The sequence below is a fragment of the Capra hircus genome (genome assembly GCF_001704415.2).
Source record: "Capra hircus breed San Clemente chromosome X unlocalized genomic scaffold, ASM170441v1, whole genome shotgun sequence".
In the NCBI taxonomy this organism is placed as follows: Eukaryota; Metazoa; Chordata; class Mammalia; order Artiodactyla; family Bovidae; genus Capra; species Capra hircus.
This window is the reverse complement of record NW_017189516.1, coordinates 10,836,488-10,857,739: the sequence shown is the minus strand read 5'-3', so window position 1 is coordinate 10,857,739 and position 21,252 is coordinate 10,836,488. Positions and strand designations below refer to the sequence as shown.

General features: G+C 37.3%; 1 protein-coding gene across 1 annotated transcript in view; it reads right to left on the bottom strand.

The window, feature by feature from the left end:
- Window positions 1-21,021, bottom strand: part of TEX11 (testis expressed 11) — a 249,949-nt gene extending 228,928 nt beyond the window's left edge. The window contains exons 1-2 of the mRNA XM_018044046.1: window positions 20,125-21,021; window positions 19,163-19,220 (exon numbers count right to left, since the gene is read on the bottom strand). Coding sequence (XP_017899535.1) covers window positions 19,163-19,199 — 37 coding nt within the window. The 5' untranslated portion in view covers window positions 19,200-19,220; window positions 20,125-21,021. The remainder of the gene's footprint in view (window positions 1-19,162; window positions 19,221-20,124) is intronic.
- Between the last annotated feature and the right edge of the window lie 231 nt (window positions 21,022-21,252).

Genomic DNA, 21,252 nt, shown 5'->3' with positions numbered 1-21,252 from the left:
ATGGTAAAAACTCCAACTTAGGAAATATAATGAAGACCACTAGGTACATGAAGAAAAGAAGCTCAACATCATTAATCATCAAAGAAATGCAAATCAAAACCACAATGAGATATCACCTCACACCTGTTAGAATGGTCATCATAAAAAAACAAGCAATAAGTTTTGGCAGCAATCAGGAGAAAAGGGATGCCTCAGCACTGTCAGTGGAAATGTAAATTGGTGCAGCCACTATGGAAAATGGTAAAGTTCCTCAAAAAATTAAAAACAAAACTACCATATGATTCTACTTCTAGGTATTTTTCTGAAGAAAATTAAAAAACTAATTGAAAAGATATGTGCAAATTCATGTTCACTGCAGGACTATTTACAATAGCTAAGATGTGGAAGAGAAGACTACACATGGACATCACCAAATGGTCAACACTGAAATTAGACTGATTATATTCTTTGCAACCAAAGATGGAGAAGCTCTATACAGTCAGCAAAAATAAGACCAGTAGTGGTTTGTGGCTCAGATCATCAACTGCTTATTGCCAAATTGAGACTTAAACTGAAGAAAGTTGGGGAAACCACTCGACTATTCAGTTCAGTTCAGTTCAGTCGCTCAGTCGTGTCCAACTCTGCAACCGCATGAAATGCAGAACGCCAGGCCTCCCTGTCCATCACCAACTCCCGGATTTCACCCAAACTCATGTCCATCGAGTCGGTGATGCCATCCAGCCATCTCATCCTCTGTTGTGCCCTTCTCCTCCCGCCCCCCAATCCCTCCCAGCATCAGATTCTATTCAGGTATGACCTAAATCAAATCCCTTATGATTATACAGTGAAAGTGAGAAATAGATTTAAGGGACTAGATTTGATAGAATGCCTGATGAACTATGGACAGAGGTTCATGACATTGTACAGGGAGCAAGACCATCCCCAAGAAAAAGAAATGCAAAAAAGTGAAATGGCTGTCTGGGGAGGCCTTACAAATAGCTGGGAAAAGAAGAGAAGTGAAAAGCAAAGGAGGAAAGGCAAGATATAAGCATCTGAATGCAGAGTTCCAAAGAATAGCAAGGAGAGATAAGAAAGCCTTCCTCAGCAATCAAGGCAAAGAAATAGAGGAAAACAATAGAATGGGAAAGACGAGATCTCTTCAAGAAAATTAGAGATACCAAGGGGACATTTCACACAAAGATGGGCTCAATAAAGGACAGAAATGGTAGGGACTTAACAGAAGCAGAAGATATTAAAAAGTGGCAAGAATACACAGAACTGTATAAAAAAAGATCTTCACGACCCAGATAATCATGATGGCATGATCACTCACACTCACCTAGAGCCAGACATCCTGGAATGTGAAGTCAGGTGGGCCTTAGGAAGCATCACTATGAATAAAGTTAATGGAGGTGATGGAATTCCAGTTGAGCTATTTCAAATCCTGAAAGATGATGCTGTGAAAGTGCTGCACAATATATCAGCAAATTTGGAAAACTCAACAGTGGCTACAGGACTGGAAAAGGTCAGTTTTCATTGAAATCCCAAAGATAGGTAATGCCAAATGTTCAAACTACCGCACAATTGCACTCATCTCACACGCTAGTAAAGTAATGCTCAAAATTCTCCAAGCCAGGCTTCAGCAATATGTGAACTGTGAACTTCCAGATGTTCAAGATAGTTTTAGAAAAGGCAGAGGAACCAGAGATCAAATTGCCAATATCCGCTGGATCAACAAAAAAGCAAGAGTTCCAGAAAAACATCAATTTCTGCTTTATTGACTATTCCAAAGCCTTTGACTATGTGGATCACAATAAACTGTGGATAATCCTGAAAGAATTGGGAATACCAGACCATCTGACCTGCCTCCTGAGAAACCATATGCAGGTCAGGAAGCAACAGTTAGAACTGGACATGGAACAACAGACTGCTTCCAAATAGGAAGAGGAGTACGTAAAGGCTGTATATTGTCACTCTGCTTATTTAACTTATATGCAGAGTATATCATGAGAAACACTGGGCTGGAGGAAGCATAAGCTGGAATCAAGATTTCTGGGAGAAATACCAATAACCTCAGACATGCAGATGACACCACCCTTATGGCAGAAAGTGAAGAACTAAAGAGCCTTTTGATGAAAGTGAAAGGAGAGTGAAAAAGTTGACTTAAAGCTCAACATTCAGAAAACGAAGATCATGGCATCCAGTCCAATCACTTCATGGCAAATAGATGGGGAAGTGCAAACAGTGGCTGACTTTATTTTTCTGGGCTCCAAAATCACTGCAGATGGTGACTGCAGCCATGCAATTAAAAGACGCTTACTCCTTGGAAGGAAAGTTATGACCAACCTAGACAGCATATTAAAAAGCAGAGACATCACTTTGTCAACAAAGGTCCATCTAGCCAAGGCTACGGTTTTTCCAGTGGTCATGTATGGATGTGAGAGTTGGACTATAAAGAAAGCTGAGGGCCGAAGAATTGATGCTTTTGAACTGTGGTGTTGGAGAAGACTCTTGAGAGTCCCTTGGACTGCAAGGAGATCCAACCAGTCCATCCTAAAGGAGATCAGTCCTGGGTGTTCATTGGAGGGACTGATGTTGAAGTTGAAACTCCAATACTTTGGCCACCTGATGCAGAGAGCTGACTCATTTGAAAAGACCCTGATGCTGGAAAAGATTGAGGGCAGGAGGAGGAGCGGATGACAGAGAATGAGATGGCTGGATGGCATCACTGCCACAATGGACATGGGTTTGGGTGGACTCCAGGAGTTGGTGTTCATGGGGTCACAAAGAGTCGGACACAACTGAGCGACTGAAGAACCTAAGTGCCCATCAATGGATGAATGAATAAAGAAAATGTGGTAAATATATACAATAGAATATTATTCAGCCATGAAAGAATGAAATCTTGCCATCTGCAACATGGATGGACTTCAAAGGTTTTATGCTAAGTGAAATAAGTCGGAGAAAGACAAATACTGTATGGTCTCACTGACACAGAGACAAAAAAGAGAAAGCCCATAGATATAGGAAATAGATTGGTGGCTGCCAGAAGCAGGAGGCAGAGGGTGAGCCAAATGAGTAAAGGAAATCAAGATACACTTTCAGTTATAAAATAAATAGGTCATAGGAATATGACATACAGTGTGACAACTATTATATATTTTTAAATTGCTAAGAGTTAAAAACTGCTAAGAATAAATCTTAAAATTTTTCAACACAAGAAAAATTTCTAACTGTATATAGTGATGGATGTTAAATTAGACTTATTGTGCTGATCATTTTGTAATATACACAAATATTGAATCATTATGTTGCACACTTAAAACCAACTAAATGTTGTATGTCAATTATACCACAAATTTTTAAAAATTAGGAAAAATTTTAAGTGTTTTAAAAAAATCCAAGTATCATTTAGAAAGATTTCTTAAAATGTTTTTGAAAAGAAAAAAACCATTAGCGTGGGGTGTCTGGCACTGGCGCTTGATGCCTCTTGGGTGGAGCATGGTCTCAGTGCAGGTATGTGTAGGGAACAATATTCCCTGGGGTCAGGAATTCTATAACAGTCCAAAGTTCTGGAGTTGAGCCCCCTGCCTCTGGGTTTCAATCCCAACCTCTGACAGTAGCATCAAGACTTCTCTGTCCACACAACACAGAAGACAAAACCCTTAGGTTAATGGTGAAATAACAACTCCCCACAGACAGGAACACCCAAAGAAATTCACAGAGTTATATAGAGAAGAGGGAGGAAGGAGATAGAGGCGACCAGGAGGCAAAAAGGGTGAGTAGTCAAAAAAGAAGGCAATCAAGCCAGTAATCGAATCCCTAAGTGAAAATAGATATTAGAAATTAAACTCTTAAAGGTACAAAATTAATAACAAAAGATCAAAAAGCAAAAATTAAAAACCTAGAATAAAAATTGGACTCTTAAAAGTACAATATTAAAAAAAGTAAATTGAACATAAAGAACCATAATAGGATAGTATGAGGAAAAAAAGAAAATGAGGATGGGGAAGAAAGTTTTAAAAAAAGGAAAAAACAAGAATAAAAAATAAAAAGAAATAATAAACTTTTAAAAAATAATAATTATATAGAAAAATATATCTAGGAATTTCTCTGGAGCTGTTGTAGGCAGTGTGGGGTCATTTCAGTGTCAGATAATCCCTTGTTCCAGCTTGCACTTGTTCTCAAAGTCAACAGTTGCCCCTCAAATGCAGTCTCAGCTTAACTGCAGGATTTTAATCTGTTGTACCTGCTACTTCTGGGGCAGTTCCCCTTTCTTTTCTTTGCTTAAGTTGGCCTCCTCTGCTTGCAAGTCTCTTCAGTATCTCATTTTCGCCCTGACATGAGGGGACAAAAGTGGCCACTTATTCAGGCTCACTTGCTCAGTTGTGCTGTGGCAAGGGAGGGATACTGCAAACAAAACACCGCTGAGATGTGTGGGGTGGATGTGCTTGCAATGGATGGACCACACGGGAGTCACCACAGCCCAAGGTGGCATGCACTTCCCAGGTCCAAGGCACTGGAACTAATCAGTGAATATAGTAAAATCACAGGATATAAAAATATACAGAAATCCCTTGTATTCCTGTACACTAATAATGAAAAAAAGTTAGAAAGAGAAATTAACGAAATAATATCATCCACCACTGCAATGAAAAGAATAAAACATTTAGGAATAAACTTCCTTAAAGAAACAAGACCTGTATACAGAAAACTATAAAACACTGATGAAAGAAAGGAAAGATGACACAATAGATGGAGAAATATGTCATGTTCTTGGATTTTAAAAAATCAATATAGTGAAAATGAGTATACTACCCAAAGCAATCCAGATTCAATGCAATCCCTATCAAACTACCAATAGTATTTTTCACAGAACTAGAACAAATAATTTCACAATTTGTATGGAAACACAAATGTCCCCAAATAGCCAAAGCAATCTTGAGAAGAAAGAATGGAACTGGAGGAATGACCCTGCCTGACTTCAGACTATACTACAAAGCCAGAGTCATCAAGAAAGTATGACACTGGCACAAAGACAGAAATATAAATCAATGGACCAAAAGAGAAAAGTCCAGAGATAAATCCACACACCTATGGACACCTTATCATTGACAAAGGAGGCAAAAATATACAATGGAGAAAAGACAGTCTCTTCAACAAGTGGTGCTGGGAAAACTGGGCAACTATGTGTAAAAGAATGAAAGAACACTTTCTAACATCATACACAAAAATAAACTCAAAATGAATTAAAGACCTAAATGTACAACCAGAAACTATAAAACTCTTAGAGGAAAACATAGGCAGAACATTCTCCAACATAAATCACAGCAAGATCCTCTATGACTCACCTGCCAGAGCAATGGAAATAAAAACAAAAATAAACAAATGGGATCTAATTAAACTTATAAGCTTGAAGGAAACTATAAGCAATGTGAAAAGACAGCACTCAGAATAGGAGAAAATAATAACAAAGGAAACGAATGACAAAGAATTATTCTCCAGAATATACAAGCAGCTCATGCAGCTCAGTATCAGAAAAAAGAACACCCCAATCAAAATGTGGGCAAAAGACCTAAACAGACATTTCTCCAAAGAAGACATACAGATGGCTATTAAACACATGAAAAGATGTTCAACAATACTCAATTTAGAGAAATGCACACCAAAACCAGAATAAGGTGTCATCTCACACCAGTCAGAATGACCATCATCAAAAAGTCCACAACCAATAAATGCTGGAGAGGGTGTGGAGAAAAGGGAACCCTCTTACACTGTTGGTGGGAATGCAAACTGGTATAGCCACTATGGAGAACAGTATGGAGATTCCTTAAAACATTGGTACTAGAACTTGCCATATGACCTGGTAATCCCACTGCTGGGCATATGGAGGAAACCAAAATTGAAAGAGACACATGTACCCCAATATTCACTGCAGCACTATTTACAATAGCTAGGACATGGAAGCAACCTAGATTCCATCAGCAGATGAATGGATAAAGAAGCTGTGGTACATATACTCAATGGAATATTACTCAGCTATAAAAAAAAAACACATTTGAGTTAGTTCTAATGAGGTGGATGAACCTGGAGCCTATTATATAGAGTGAAGTAAGTCAGAAAGAGAAAGATAAATACAGTGTATTAATGCATATATATGGAATTTAGAAAGATGGTACCAACGATCCAACATGCAGGGCAGCAAAGGAGACACAGACATAAAGGACAGACTTTGGACTCAGTGGGAAAAGGCGAGGGTGGGATGATTTGAGAGAATAGCACTGAAACATGTACATTACCATATTTAAAACAGATGACCAGTGCAAGTTTGATGCATGTAGCAGGGACACCAAAAGCCAGTGCTCTGGGACAATCCAGAGAGATACAGTGGGGAGGGAAGGGGAGGGAGTTTCAGGAGGAGGACACATGTACACCTGCGGCCGATTCCTGTTGATGGATTATGGCAAAAACCATCACAATATTGTAAAGTACTTATCCTCCAATTAAAATAAATAAACTAGTTTAAAACTAACTTTAAAAAAAGAAAAAAATATAAAACTTTAAATCTGACTTCATTTTTTAATCCAGATATTTTATTAGAATACCAATTATAACTCCTAGTACATAGTATATGAGACTCTGATTTTGACTTGTGAATGTTCTCAATATTTTATATTATTCATTCTTCGTCAAAATAATATGATCCTTTCAAAACATATTTTCAGTGTCATTCAGTTGAGCAACTTGACTGACACCAGCTGAGGCAATGACAGCACTGCAGTTCTTTAGGATAAAATGCAGTCAGCAAAGCTGAGTAAGTAAGAGATCACACAGCTGAATGGTTGAGAATTACACTATGAAGGAGAGACTTTCTTCTGGAAGAAGTTCAGAAAAAAGCTTCTATAAATACAGCCTATTCCTGAGATGTGAAGACAACACCCTGTATTAAGGTTATATCAAGCAAGATTGTACATTTTGAAAGAAAATGATTAAATTATCTTCCCAGCTACTGAAATAAACTATGATTTACAATATGATTTCAGTTAATTTAAATGAGATTCATCCTGGTTAAACCTGGGAGTCACTCTATTGAAGCAGCCGCGTTAATCTGTACCAATTAATTCTAAATAGGTAGACAGCATTTTAGGTACAGTATAGGGAAAATTTCTGTCCCTGAGGACAGGAGCTTCTGTTACAACATGGAAAAAAAAATCTATCAACAGTCCTGCCAAGTCCCTCCCCATGACCTCCCCATCAACTCAACCAGTCATTCAAAAGCCAAAGCAGTTCAAAGACTTTCCAGGGGCAAGATTTTACTCCAAATCACAATAATTATCTGCAAATTCTTCAGTGAGAAAAGGACAAAAAATGACAATAAAGTTAATATTTGCCTAGTGCTTTATATAGTCTCTTAGCTTTTTCATATGCATTTTCATTTAATCATTAATGTACTCTATAAAGGAGATTATTTATTTAAAGAACTTTCTTCTTTTTTGATATTTACTTATTTGGCTGGGTCTTAGTTGCAGCACACATACTCTCTAGTTGTGGTATATCAGTTCTCTAGTTGCAGCATGCAGGCTTAGTTGCCCCTTGGCATGTGGGATCTTAGTTCCTTGTCCAAGGATCAAACCCACATCCACTGCACTGCAAAGTGGATTTTTAACCACTGGACCACCAGGGAAGTCCTGGAATATACTTTAATTTTTTATGAGATGCAGGCACTGAGATTTAACAAAGCATAGTAACTTCTTAAAACTGACAGAAAGAGGAAGTAGTAAACTAGGACTTGAACTGAGACTTTCTAATATGAAATCCTATACTTTCCACTATACTAGGCCTATTGAGAAAGGCCTGGAAGAACTGACTTGCCAGGACTCTGAGACAACTAAAAAATAGTAAAGAGAATAAATGAGCCGACACTATTGAGAGTGCCACACTGTAATTCTGTTGTGGGCTAAGAAAATCTCCCAGCAAAGGCTGGTTTTAATGAGGACAGTCAAAATGTCCAAAACAGTGTCAAGGGGGCATGGGGAAAAAATTGGACTAACAGGTTAGTGATGGACAAAATCACACTGCAAATCATACTGCCTATCTTATGGTCAGAAAGACAATCATTTTCCTTATGCAATGTTCCAGGAGGTCCCAACTGATGAACTGGGTATGGCACAACAGAATCCAATCAGTGAATCATAATGCCTAAGTCACATGAAACTGCATGCACCATAGTTTTAAGAGAATTATTTACAGCAATGTATTGTAGTTCTGAGCAGAACCTTCATCCTCGAGAGCAACTAGGAAAGGATACAGGGCAGGGTTAACTCCATGAAAACCATGACAGTCAGAAATGATAAAGCTCAACAGGTGCCTAAAGTATACCCATAGCATGTTAAATATCAAATCTGATGGCCACTATGACTTCATTCCAGAACAACCTCTTCCCTACTTCATAATACTGTTATTCTTTCTCGCTCCAGACAGAACTGGCTCAGGGACTGGAGCAAACTTAAGCCTGGGTTCATCAGGAGATAAAGGTACATAAAATTTTAGAGGGCAAATGGCTGGGCAACAGGGAGGGTAAAAAGGCAAGAGATGACTAGATCATGCTAATCAAAAAAGGAATTTCCAACTTGATTCTGGTGAGGAAATACATCCAGCCTCATCCAGGGCACTAAACTTTAGAGACTAAAGGGTAGAATTATACTTACTCTGAACAAACTATAGCAGTAAGAGGAATATCTCAAAAAGCCACAACTCAGTCCTCTCAATCAACTGCACATTGTATAAATGTTTCAATGAACTTGGTATTTTATTTCTTTCACACACCTATAAAATGGAAGGTCAAAAACCAAACTCAACTCGTCAATTCATCCAATCCTACCCCTAAGTATCTGTATAGATTTACAAAGTCTCTGTATAAGTTTTAGTCTCATTACATCCTCTTACCCATTGTAGCTGAGCCCTGTTGCTCTTGACTAAGTCTTTTATTCAGCTGAAATCTGGTTTGTTTTAGTTACCACCACATCAAAGGCTATTTCTATCTAAGTACTTAACTTCTGTTTACATAGTGTTAACACATTAAAAAGCAGAGACATTACTTTGCCAACAAACGTCTGTCTAGTCAAGGCTATGGTTTTTCCAGTGGTCATGTATGGATGTGAGAGTTGGATTATAAAGAAAGCTGAGGGCCGAAGAATTGATGCTTTTGAACTGTGGTGTTGGAAAAGACTCTTGAGAGTCCCTTGGACTGCAAGGAGATCCAACCAGTCCATCCTAAAGGAGATCAGCCCTGGGATTTCTTTGGAAGGAATGATGCTGAGGCTGAAACTCCAATACTTTGGCCACCTCATGTGAAGAGCTGACTCATTAGAAAATACCCTAATGCTGGGAGGACTTGGGGGCAGGAAGAGAAGGGGACGACAGAGGATGAGATGGCTGGAGGGCATCACCGACTCGATGGACATGAGTTTGGGTGAACTCCGGGAGTTGGTGATGGACAGAGAGGCCTGGCATGCTGCGATTCATGGGGTCACAAAGAGTCGGACATGACTGAGCGACTGAACTGAACTGAACAATGCACTAGGCACTGAAGATAGACTTATCTAAGCCACTTGCCCAGTAAATTCACATCTAAATCAGACCAGAAATAATAATACATGGAAAGGCTGGGAATGCAATAAGTAGACTATAACAACACAGTTGGAAGGTTAAAATGGGGTTAGCTAAGCTGAGTGTATTAAAGAAACTCTTACCAAACAAGTCTTTGAAGGAAGAAAAAAGTCTAAGTTGATTCAACTGTCTCTTTAGTTTCTTATCTCTACACTATTGTAAACTCCACACAATATACATAAAATAAAACCTGCCTGCAAAAGAGGTCAAATGTTAAATGAAATCAAACGAATGATAGTTAATTTTCCACATAAGATATCTTTAGCCTTTCCATTCCTAACAGAATGGCTTAGTTATTTAGAGGATTGCTAAGCAAAATGTCATAAACAATTAAGCATCTTATGAACTGCCTTCGATGGTGATAGAATAACACAGAAAAGTCTTATCTGAGCCCATGTACATTTCCAAATCATCATGAGAAATACACAGTATCATCCCTGGTGACAGTATTGCTATCCCTGTGGGCCATATGAACGAAATAGACATGTTTAATTCAATAAGCATTTAATGATAATCAAGTATTTTGTTAAACAGACCAAGAATAATGTAAACAAGACACAGTTCCCTCCCTTGAAGAGTTTAAACACATTTCCACTCAAGATATGTGTATATACAGGTATCAATCAACCAGCTATCCAGAGCTGTAAGTCACCTTAAAATTCTACTAACACACTCTAATTTTATAAATGATTAAGTTATAATTTTATAATTAATTGACCTATCAATAACTGATTTTATCACTGATACAGAGAAGTTAAGTGACAATTTTATAACTGATATAGAAGGCCAAGATAAAAGCCTTTAGTAGCACAGCATGAACAAAATCCACAACTGTACTTCCTGCTTTGGCTGGTGTCTATGTCTCCTTGTAAAATTTAATACAACATTCACTGAATGCTTAATATTAGGCACATACTAAGCATCATCCTGTTGGGTTTCCCTTGTGGTTCAGCTGGTAAAGAATCTGCCTGCAATGTGGGAGACCTGGGTTCGATCCCTGGGTTGGGAAGATCCCCTGGAGAAGGCAAAGGCTACCCACTCTAGCATTCTGGCCTGGAGAATTCCATGGACTATATAGTCCATGTGATCACAAAGAGTTCCTTTGGCACTGAGCAACTTTCACTTCACTCAAGCATCCTGTTAGGAATACAAAGATGAGTGAAACTCTACACTGTCAAGTACATCACACTGTTAAGAGAAATTAAAAGGAGAAAACTTACAATATAAAATAAGTGCTGTGAGTTCAAGATGCTATGGGAGTATAGAGGAAGAATTAAGTAACTACCCATTTAAGAGTTGGGATATAGGGATGGCAGGATAGACTTCACTGAGGTGCTATCTAAGGTGGGTCCGGAAGGATCACTTAGAGATTGCCAGGCAACATGCCAAACGTAGGGAGAAACATACAGGTGTAGAAAGTTCAATAGGTTCAAATAATCATAAGCGACTATGTATGGCTGGAGAAAAAAGTAAAAAAAAGTTATAGAAAACACAATTAGAAAGGTATATAGGGACCAGAGCTTGAAACATATTGTTGGCATATTAACAAAATTCAATGCTGTTAGTTATACCATCTCTTTATTTCATAAACCATCTTATTTCTACCTAATATGTGCATGCCAGGTGACTCCAACAAGACTATCAACAAGGTTTCTACACAGGCCATATAGAAGCTGTGCTCATGACACATGGCACTCTTGGGACATATCTTAATAACTGTCATTCCTAATCTGAGGATATTAGTGTGGCATTTAAAGGAATGGGAACAAATAGTTCAGGGAGGCTTTCAAATGAATAAAGTCCTCTGAGATTCAATGAAAGTCAATTATCTTGAGTGAGTTCTCCTACTAAAATTTTCAGTCTAGATTTGCAGTCTAAAATATTTCAGTAATTTTGGATACCGATTATATACTCAAATAATATTTTAGATATGCGGGGCTAAAAACATGGCACCAAAATTATTATTGTATTATTTAAAATAACTACCTGTTTCTGCTTTTTAAATGTGGCAACTAGAAATTTTTAAATTACATTTGTTCAGTTCAGTCCAGCCGCTCAGTCATGTCCGACTCTGCGATCCCATGGACTGCAGCCCAGGCCTCCCTGTCCATCATCAACTCCCAGAGTTTACTCAAACTCACATCCATCAAGTCAGTGATGTGATCCAACCATCTCATTCCCTGTTGTCCCCTTCTCCTCCTGCCCTCAATCTTTCCCAGCATCAGGGTCTTTTCCAATGAGTCAGTTCTTCGCATCAGGTGGCCAAAGTATTGGGAGCTTCAGCCTCAGCACGAGTCCTTCAAAATTTGAATATTCAGCTACCAATTACATTTGTAGCTCACACTAAATTTCTATTGGACAGGGTTGGTCTAAAGTATATACTGTCATTGTCTTCTGAAGATTTAATGATACAAATTTTTAATATCTATCAATACTACTTTAACAGTCATCACAGATTTAACAGAAAAAAAAAAGAAGTAAAAACTTGGATATGTTACTAGACCTCAAGGATGTTTATATTATAAAGCAAACATAAAGATGTTAGAAATTTAGAAAAAGGAGAATTGTCTCCAAATTAACAACAGGAAAGGGAAAGCTTGATAAAGTTGCCATTCTTTAAGAAGAAATAACCCTCATATTGAGAAGGACAATTGGGCTAAATTATCTTGGTACAACTATTCAACAACACAAACTTTTTGCTATTCCCATGTTAAGTCAACTTCTACTGTATAAGGTCCTGGTGCTTATCAAAATGAGGAACTTTTTCTTCCTGAATCAAGCAGGATCATTTTAGGAACTGCCCCCAGCCCAGTTGTTATTGTTTCTTAAGAATTTGGGCCTTTTAAAACCTGTCTTCCAAAAAGGAAATACTCTAGAAAAACTGTTGAAACCTGGTTAAAACACACTTTTTAATATCAACAAATCCACTTCTAGATAATTTCCTCAAGAGAAATGAAAACTTAAATCACTTAAAACATATACATGAATATTCACAGTAATCTTATTCATAATATTCAAAAATATCCATCAACTGATGAAGAGATAAACAAATTGTGGTCCAGTCATTAAGTAGAATGCTACTAAGCAATAAAAAGGGATTAACTACTTATATATGAAATAGTATCAATGACTCTCAAAACTATGCTTAGTAAAAGACACCATAGAAAGAAAGAATACATACAGTATGATTTCATTTATAATCTGCAGTGAAAGAAATCAGAACAGTGGCTGTCTGGGATAGAGGGTGGGGAGTCGATCGACAGCAAAGGAGTATGACAGACAGAATTCTCTGAGATGAAAATATTCTGTGTCTTGATTGTAATGGTGGCTACACAGGTTACATTTGCAAAAAACAAACAAACAAACACATCAACCTATACACTTAAAATGTGAATTTTATTGCATGTAAATGACAACTCAAAGTTAATTCCTAAGAAAGAAAGAATAGGAAAAGAAAAATGAAGGAGAAAGGGGAGGAGAGAGAAAAAAAGAGCAACTACTACAGAAACGAAATCCCTGCAGGCTGTAGGTCAGGAGCAGGATAGCATAGTGTGGCATTAAACTTTGTTCAACACCAAGAAGGCAGTTCAAAGGTGAACAGGAGGTTCATCCCATTTAACCACCCTCACCCATTTCCCTCATCCTTCTCCCCCAAAATTGTAACTATGTGAGGTGATAGATGCCTTAAACATTATTGTAGTAATCACTTTGCAATACATACATATATAAAAATCACTATGCTGTATGTCTTAAACTTACACAATATTATATGTCAATTATATCTCAATAAAGCTGAGGAGAAAGATGAATAGGAGGAATTAGTAACAGAAGTACATATACAGAGAGATTCAAGAGGCCTTCAAAGAGATGAACCAAATTCTAAATCTAGAGTTAAAGCCAAGTACAGAATAAGACAGTGGCCAGGCTTTGGAAACAACAGAAAATCAGGCAGGTTGAATAAGCATACTCAAGAGTACCTGAGCTCATCAATGAATTTGGTAAAGTTGCAAGATACAAAATGAGTATATAGAAATCTCTTACATTCCTATATACTAACAACAAAAGATCAGAAAGAGAAATTAACGAAACAATTCCATTTATTATCACATCAAAAGAAAAAATACCTTGGAATTAACCTATCTATGGAGGCAAAAGACCTCTACTCAGAAAACTATAAGATACTGATGAAATCAAAGATAACACAAACAGATCGAAAGATTTACCATGTTCTTGGATTAGAAGAAGCAGTATTGTGAAAATGACTATATTACCCAAAGTAATCTACAGATTCAATATAATCGCTATCAAATTACCAATGCCAGTTTTTCACAGAACTAGAACCAAAAAAATTTACATTTTGTATGGAAACACTAAAGACCCAGAATACCCAAAGCAATCCTGAGAAAGAAAAACAGAGCAGGAGGAATCAGGTTTCCTGACTTCAGACTTATCCTACAAAGTTCATAGTAATCAAAACAATGTGGTACTAGCATAAAAACAAATATAGATCAACAGAAAAGGATAGAAAGTCCAGAGATAAACCCACACACCTAAGATCACCTAATGTATGACAAGGGAGGCAAGAAGATACAATGGAAAAAAAGAACCTCATCAATAAGTAGTGCTGGGAAAACTGGATAGCTACATAAAAAAAAAATGAAATCAGAACACTCTCTAATACCATACATAAAAATAAACTCAAAATAGATTAAAGACCTAAATGTAAGACCAGATACTATAAACCTCTTAGAGGAAAAGAAAGGTAGAACACTCTCTAACATAAACCACAGAATGATTTTTTTGATCCATTTCCTAGAGTAATGAAAATAAGGACAAAAATAAACAAATGAGACCTAATTAAACTTAAAAGCTTTTGCACAGCAAGGACTTCCCTGGCAGTCCAGTGGTTAAGACTGCGCTTTCAATGCAGGGAGTGTGGGTTTGATCCCTAGTCAGAGAATTAAAGATCCCACATGCTGTAGAGCAGCCAAAAAAAAGGAATCCATAAACAAAATAAAAAGACAACACACTGAATGGGAGAAAATATATGCAAACAAAGCAACCAATAAGGATTACTCTCTAAAATATACAAACAGCTCATGTAGCTCAGTATCAAAGAAACAAACAACCTAGTCAAAAACTGGACAGAAGACCTAAATAGACATTTCTCCAAATACAGAGGCCAAGAGGCACATGAAAAGATGCTCAACATCACTGATTATTAGAGAAATGCAAATCAAAACTACAATGAGGTATTACTTCACACAAGTCAGAATGGCCATCATCAAAAAATCTACAAACATTAAATGTTGGAAAGGGTATGGTGGGAATGTAAATTGGTACAGTCACTATGGAAAACAGTATGGAGATTCCTTAAAAAGGCAAATATAGAGCTACCATATGACCCAACAATCCCACTCATGGACATATATCTGGAGAAAACCATAATTTGAAAAGATACATGTGCCCCAATGTTCACTACAGCACTATTTACAATACCCAGGTCATGGAAGCAACCTAAATGTCCATCAAAAGAGGAATGTGGTTATATATATACACACACAAACACACATACAGAGGAATATTACTCATCAAAATAATAATAATAATTTCATCTGCAGCAAAATGGATGGACCTAGAGATTGTCACACTGAGTGAAGTCAGAAAAAGATAAATATCGTATGATATTGCTCATATGTGGAATCTAAAAAAAATGGTACAAATGAACCTATTTACAAAACAGCAATAGAGTCACAGATGTAGAAAACAGACTTTTAGTTACCAAGGGGGAAAGAGGGGGGAGGGATAAATTGGGAGACTGGGATTGACAGATACACACTACTTTATATAAAACATAACTAAAGAATCTACTATATAGCATAGGAAACGCTACTCAGTACTCTGCAGTGACCTGGGAATAGAATCTAAAAAAGAGTTGATACATATGCATATATAACCGATTCAGTTTGCTACAAGCAGAAACCAGCAAAACATTGTAAATCAACTATACTCTAATAAAAATTAATTCAAAAAAATAAATACTTTTTAAAAAAGCATACTCAGAGCTTGCTGCCTAATGAATTCATGTCAGTCTTAGGTTTTTAATAACATAACATTCTGCCCTTGGCTCTACTCTATTTAACAATTTTATCAATAATGTACATGAAGTAGTTGAGAGAGAAACAGACAGGAAATAAGAGACAAGATATAATCAGAAACAAAAATTAAATCCCCAATTACAGAATGACATTAATGTAAGAAACAAAAAGTCCTGCATTTAAGTCTCTGAAACTAACTCTACCAATATATGACAGTCAAAATGTAGCTTAATATAAGCATGTATTAAAAAAAGACTGAGGGTCTTCTGGGGACCAAAAGCTCAAAATGAGTCATTAGTATGGTGTGATTGCCAGCTCCCAAAAAAAGGAAAAAAAAATCAATCTTAGCTATAACAGTATCTCACGACAACAATGATCATTTCTAAATCTAAAGCAAAAGATTATTTTGAGCTTATCATACTGAACCAAGAGAACTGTGTTCTGGTCTGTGTACCATACTTTAAGAAATAACATGAAAAGAACAGAGCATGTTCAGAGGACAGCACACAAAATGATGAGAGGACTAGAATCCACGTAACATGAGGAATGACTAAAAGAACTAAAAATGCTGAATCTGAAGAAGAGACTTTCCAGGGACAGAAGTATTTTTAAATAGTTGAAGAGCTGACATGCAGAAAAGGAGTTACAATTATTTAGACACAATGAGTATAATTTAGACCAATTTCTGTTCCTTTTTGACCTTGAAACTGACTAGAATTGTTGATATAAAAAGACAGATGTTATGTCAATTCTCCCTGAGAAGAAAATAAGCTAAGCCATCATATGGCCTTTTGTGATCCAATTTTATAAAACTTGACTGAAAAGGTTATGCACACAGAAGATAAAACTCAAATGGAAAATAAATATATGAAAATATACCCAACTTTGCTACTTAACAGATATGCAAATTAAAACATCCATGTAATACATTAGAGCAATGTAAAACATTAGAGCAAATGGAACTGGCTGAGGAGTATCTAAGAACTCTCTATACTCTCTCTGTAAATACTCTGTAAATCTAAAACTGTCCTAAAATAAAATGTTACTTAAAAACAACACCCTTCAATCATGCACAATTTTTTAAGTCTGACAAAAGCAAATATTAGAAAGAACAATAGGGAAAGAGAAAGGAAGAGGCAGTATAAATTGTTCAACCTACTTTTGACAACGATTCAGCAATATTTGTTAAGTTAAAGATGCTTATAGCATTTCACCCCGCAGTTCAAATTCTTAATTACAATCCAGAGTAGCACTGCCACTACAGGGTAGCCACTAGCCATATGAGCACTTGAAATGTGGCAAGTCCAAAATGAGACATGCTTTAAATATAAAATACATACTAGACTTCAATGATTTTGAATAGAAGAGAAAAAGAATGTAAACTATTTCATTAATAATTTTTATATTGATTATATGTTGAAACGATAGCATTTTGGATATACTGAGCTAAATAATTTGTATTGTTAAAATTAATTTCATCTGTTTAAGCTTTTTTAATGTGGTACAAAAAATACAAAATTCTTTACATTTGCACTATGTTTCAATTGTACAGCACTGCCCTAGAGCTTCATCCACTAGTGTTCAAGAAATTAATTTAATGAGTCATAACCATTTACAACATAACCATAACCAACATTTACATTTTTAAAAGAAAAAGCATAGAATAGAAAATATCATTCAAAAAGCATAGAATCGAAAATATTACATACACATGCACTGTATGTAATAAGGGTAAAATGATTTCATTAAACTTTTGATACAGTGTGTATATACCAAGATGTGATGGAAAATATATTTCCTTTCCATAGGCGTTGGTGGTAGTCAAAAATGTTTGAAAGCTCCTGATAAACTCTTCAAAACACAATGTTGTAATGCTGTTGAGATTAGATAAATAAATTGTGGTACACTTATAGTCAGTGTAATAATACTAATAAGCAGTGTAAATAAATGAACTAGAGCTAAAATATCTGTATGGGTAAATATCCAAAATATAATACAGAGCAAAAAAAAAAAAATACAACTTGCAGGAAAAAAATCATACAAAATGATGCAATTTATGTAATATTTCAAAGATGAAAAAAAGGCACCTTAATCTTTTAGAGAGCGTCCTTGGGGGCTCAGATGGTAAAGAATCCACCTGCAAGGCAGGAGACCTGGGTTCAATCCCTAGGTTGGGAAGATCCCCTAGAAGAGGGTATCACAACCCACTCCAATATTCTTGCCCAGAGAATTCCCACAGACAGAGGAGCCTGGCAGGCTACAGTTCATGGGGTCGCAAAGAGTCAGACAAAACTGAGCAACTAAGCACAATCTTTTAGAAGTATGTGGCAAAATGTGAAGATTCAACAAAACTTAGTGGTAGTTTTACAGGTCTTCACTATATTCTTAAACTTTTCCGTGTGCTTCAAATATTTATGTAAATACCAGGTCTCAAATACAATATATTTAAAAGTAATAATCCCTATTCAATGTTTTTAATCCTTAAGATGAAAGTGAAAGTCACTCAGTCGTGTCCAACTTTTTGTGACGCCATGGACTATACAGTCCATGGAATTCTCCAGGCCAGAACACTGGAGTGGGTAGCCATTCCTGTCTCCAGGGGATCTTCCCAACCCAGGGATCGAACCAAGGTCTCCCAAGTTGCCGGCGGATTCTTTACCAGCTGAGCCACAAGCGAAGCCCTAAAATAGCATATCCTAAATTAAAACTTAAGGTTAAGTGGTAGTGGGCTTTGTTGTTGTTGTAAAATGATAAGCATTAACAAAATACTGACCTAAACTTTTTTAAATCACAGATTCGTAGCCAATCTGGTTATGATGTATCTCATTATTATATGAACATGAATGCAAATATACCATAGGTCTAATCATGTCCCCGCAAAAAAGAAATATGGTAAACTCTTCCATACCTGGCATGGTTGCGGAATCTGGTTTTCTAGTCAATTGAACTGCTTTTTTAACTAAGAATTCCCACAAATATCATCCACTGAGTACCAATTTTCAAAAGAATTAAGATACAATAAAATGCACTTAAACCTAATGCTACACAAGATATAATTTATTTTTCACTGATGATTATGGACAGGTACTTCAGGATCTAGCAGTAATTTTTTTAATGTCCTTTTAACACAATTTCTATTTCAGATTAAACCAGTGTTACGACGCACGCACAACAATCCCGAGAAAACAAGCTATAAATTGCCAAATTCTATTTCCCTACGCTAGTTTATAAAAGGATTCCAGTGTCTTAAACATTAACATTGTTTTCCAATACGTAAATGAGAAAACTTGGAGCTACGGATACTCTGAAGAGACAAAATTAGGAAACAAAATATATTCAGATGATCTTAGATAAGGCAGCAAATAGTTAAACATTTTCTTTACGATTTTTACATTTTCTAGTGTAAAGCTAGATACCTTTAAAGTCCATGAAACGAAAATCATTGCTGTCCATTTTGGAATCTCTGGCTCAGGCCTATGAAATAAGAAAATATTTTAATATTCTGTCCTTTATTCTCCAGCGTCGCAATAAATTTCTTTTCAAATTTTTCCTCTCAGTTCTGTTCCAAAAGAAAAAATGCTGAGGAAATTTTTAAACCCAGAAAAAGCAGTTAACGAAGGCCAGGGTCAAGCTCCTGCGACGTGAACTCGGCTGAGAAAATTTTCATCTCGAGTCTTCGGACAATCTGCCCGGTGACACAAAAACCGCCCTCCCCCTCCACCCCGGGCTCGGGTTACCCTGTGATTGGTCTGTCTTCTTGTTGCCTCCTCTAATTGGTTCAAAATCTCCCACTCTTGCCGCTCATACCTTCAAAGCATCCAATCACTGACCGTCCTTTTTCCCGCTCTCTGCAGACCCAGCTAGTGCCTAAGCTCCCTGCCCCCAACGGTCACGAGCCATGCAGCTCCCTGCCCCCAACGGTCACGAGCCATGCAGCTCCCTGCCCCCAACGGTCACGAGCCATGAAGCTCCCTGCCCCCAACAGTCACTAACCATGCAGCTTCAACCGAATTTTAAATCCTTCACATTCGAACTACAATAAGTATCTCCCACTTTCGGTGGCCCCACACCACTGTTCATACTTCATCCATGTCCCCAAACCCTGCCTTTTGCCCACCTTCCTTCACCCAAGAGTCAGTTCCATAGTTCAAAATCACTGCCTCAGAACCACTTTAAAAAGTATTTGCCTATGGCCAATTCATGTTAATGTCTGGCAGAGGCCATCATAATATTGTAAGGTAATGATCCTCTGATTAAAATAAATATTTTTTAAGTGGTAACCTAACGGCAGCATCTCCTCGCTAATTAGAAACCACCCAACTAACTTGTACCTGACCCTCCTCTAGCACTTCCAACCAAAAAAAAAAAAATCACTCACATCAGCCGGCACAGTAGACGCCACCGTGCTCCTCCGAGTCCACAGTGCGAGTGGAGTCGTCGAAGAAGAGAACAAGAGACGCTAGGAAAGCTCCTCCCCCAAAGTGACGTAAATCAAAGGACGTAAATCACAGAGCCGTCGCAGAACGGATGTAGAGCCTGAGCTTCCAGGCACAGTCTGTACATGAAGTTCTAGGAATGCAGTTCAGAGGGCTGGGTGAGAATCACTGAGAGTGAGGGAGTATAGTGTAATACTAAAACATACTGCAGTTACTACGGGAAGAGTGCAGATGGTGAGGGTTACAGAAAAGAGGAGAGCAGGTCTTCGAAAGAAAAAAAAAAGAGAGGAAGAAAGGAAAGAAAAGGAAGTAAAATAAACAATGTTGCCCACTGATATTCAAGAGTAGCAAAGGTCAGAAATATCAGAAGTTGAGGAGACTGAAAAACCCTGAGTTCCAAGATATGTTTCTGCTGCCCTGCCCTTGTCAAGTCTTAAGAAAAATACCCAATGACTCCCCTGCAGGTTCACAGCAAGGGCATGGCACCTACCCATCTCCAAACAAATGATTTCATTGATGGTGTGTAATATATATATATGAATATGTTTGATTCCAGCTAAATCTATGAGTGATGCTTGCAAGGAAGGAGTTGGCCTCTGCTGAAATCTCCACTCAGAGACAGCAGTGTTAAGACATGATGTCTCCATATTTGGAGACACCCCATATCAAAACATTAACAAGCCTCCCACCTCTTGCCTCACATACCCCTTTTTTAAGCCCTGTGCATCTCAGTCAAGCCAGATGCAGAGCTGGCTAACAAGATGAAGAGAAGAGACTATGGCTTCAAATCTGGGAACACTAACAGACCTTCCTCGCAACCCTGAGAGTCTCAGATTAGTCATTATTTACTATGGAAAAGATGAGATTTCTAAAAATAATTTCTTTTCCCTCTTCAAAATTTTCTGCATCTAAATCACATAGTATCATGAAGAAAAGGGGTAAAACAGGAAGTACTGCTGTTAAATACTTTTCTTTTGGATCCTCTTCTATTAAACCCTGGTATATAATTCACAATCCTAGATTGCTAAATTAGGGGAAGAAATATGGTAGAAAAGGGCAATGTATGTGTG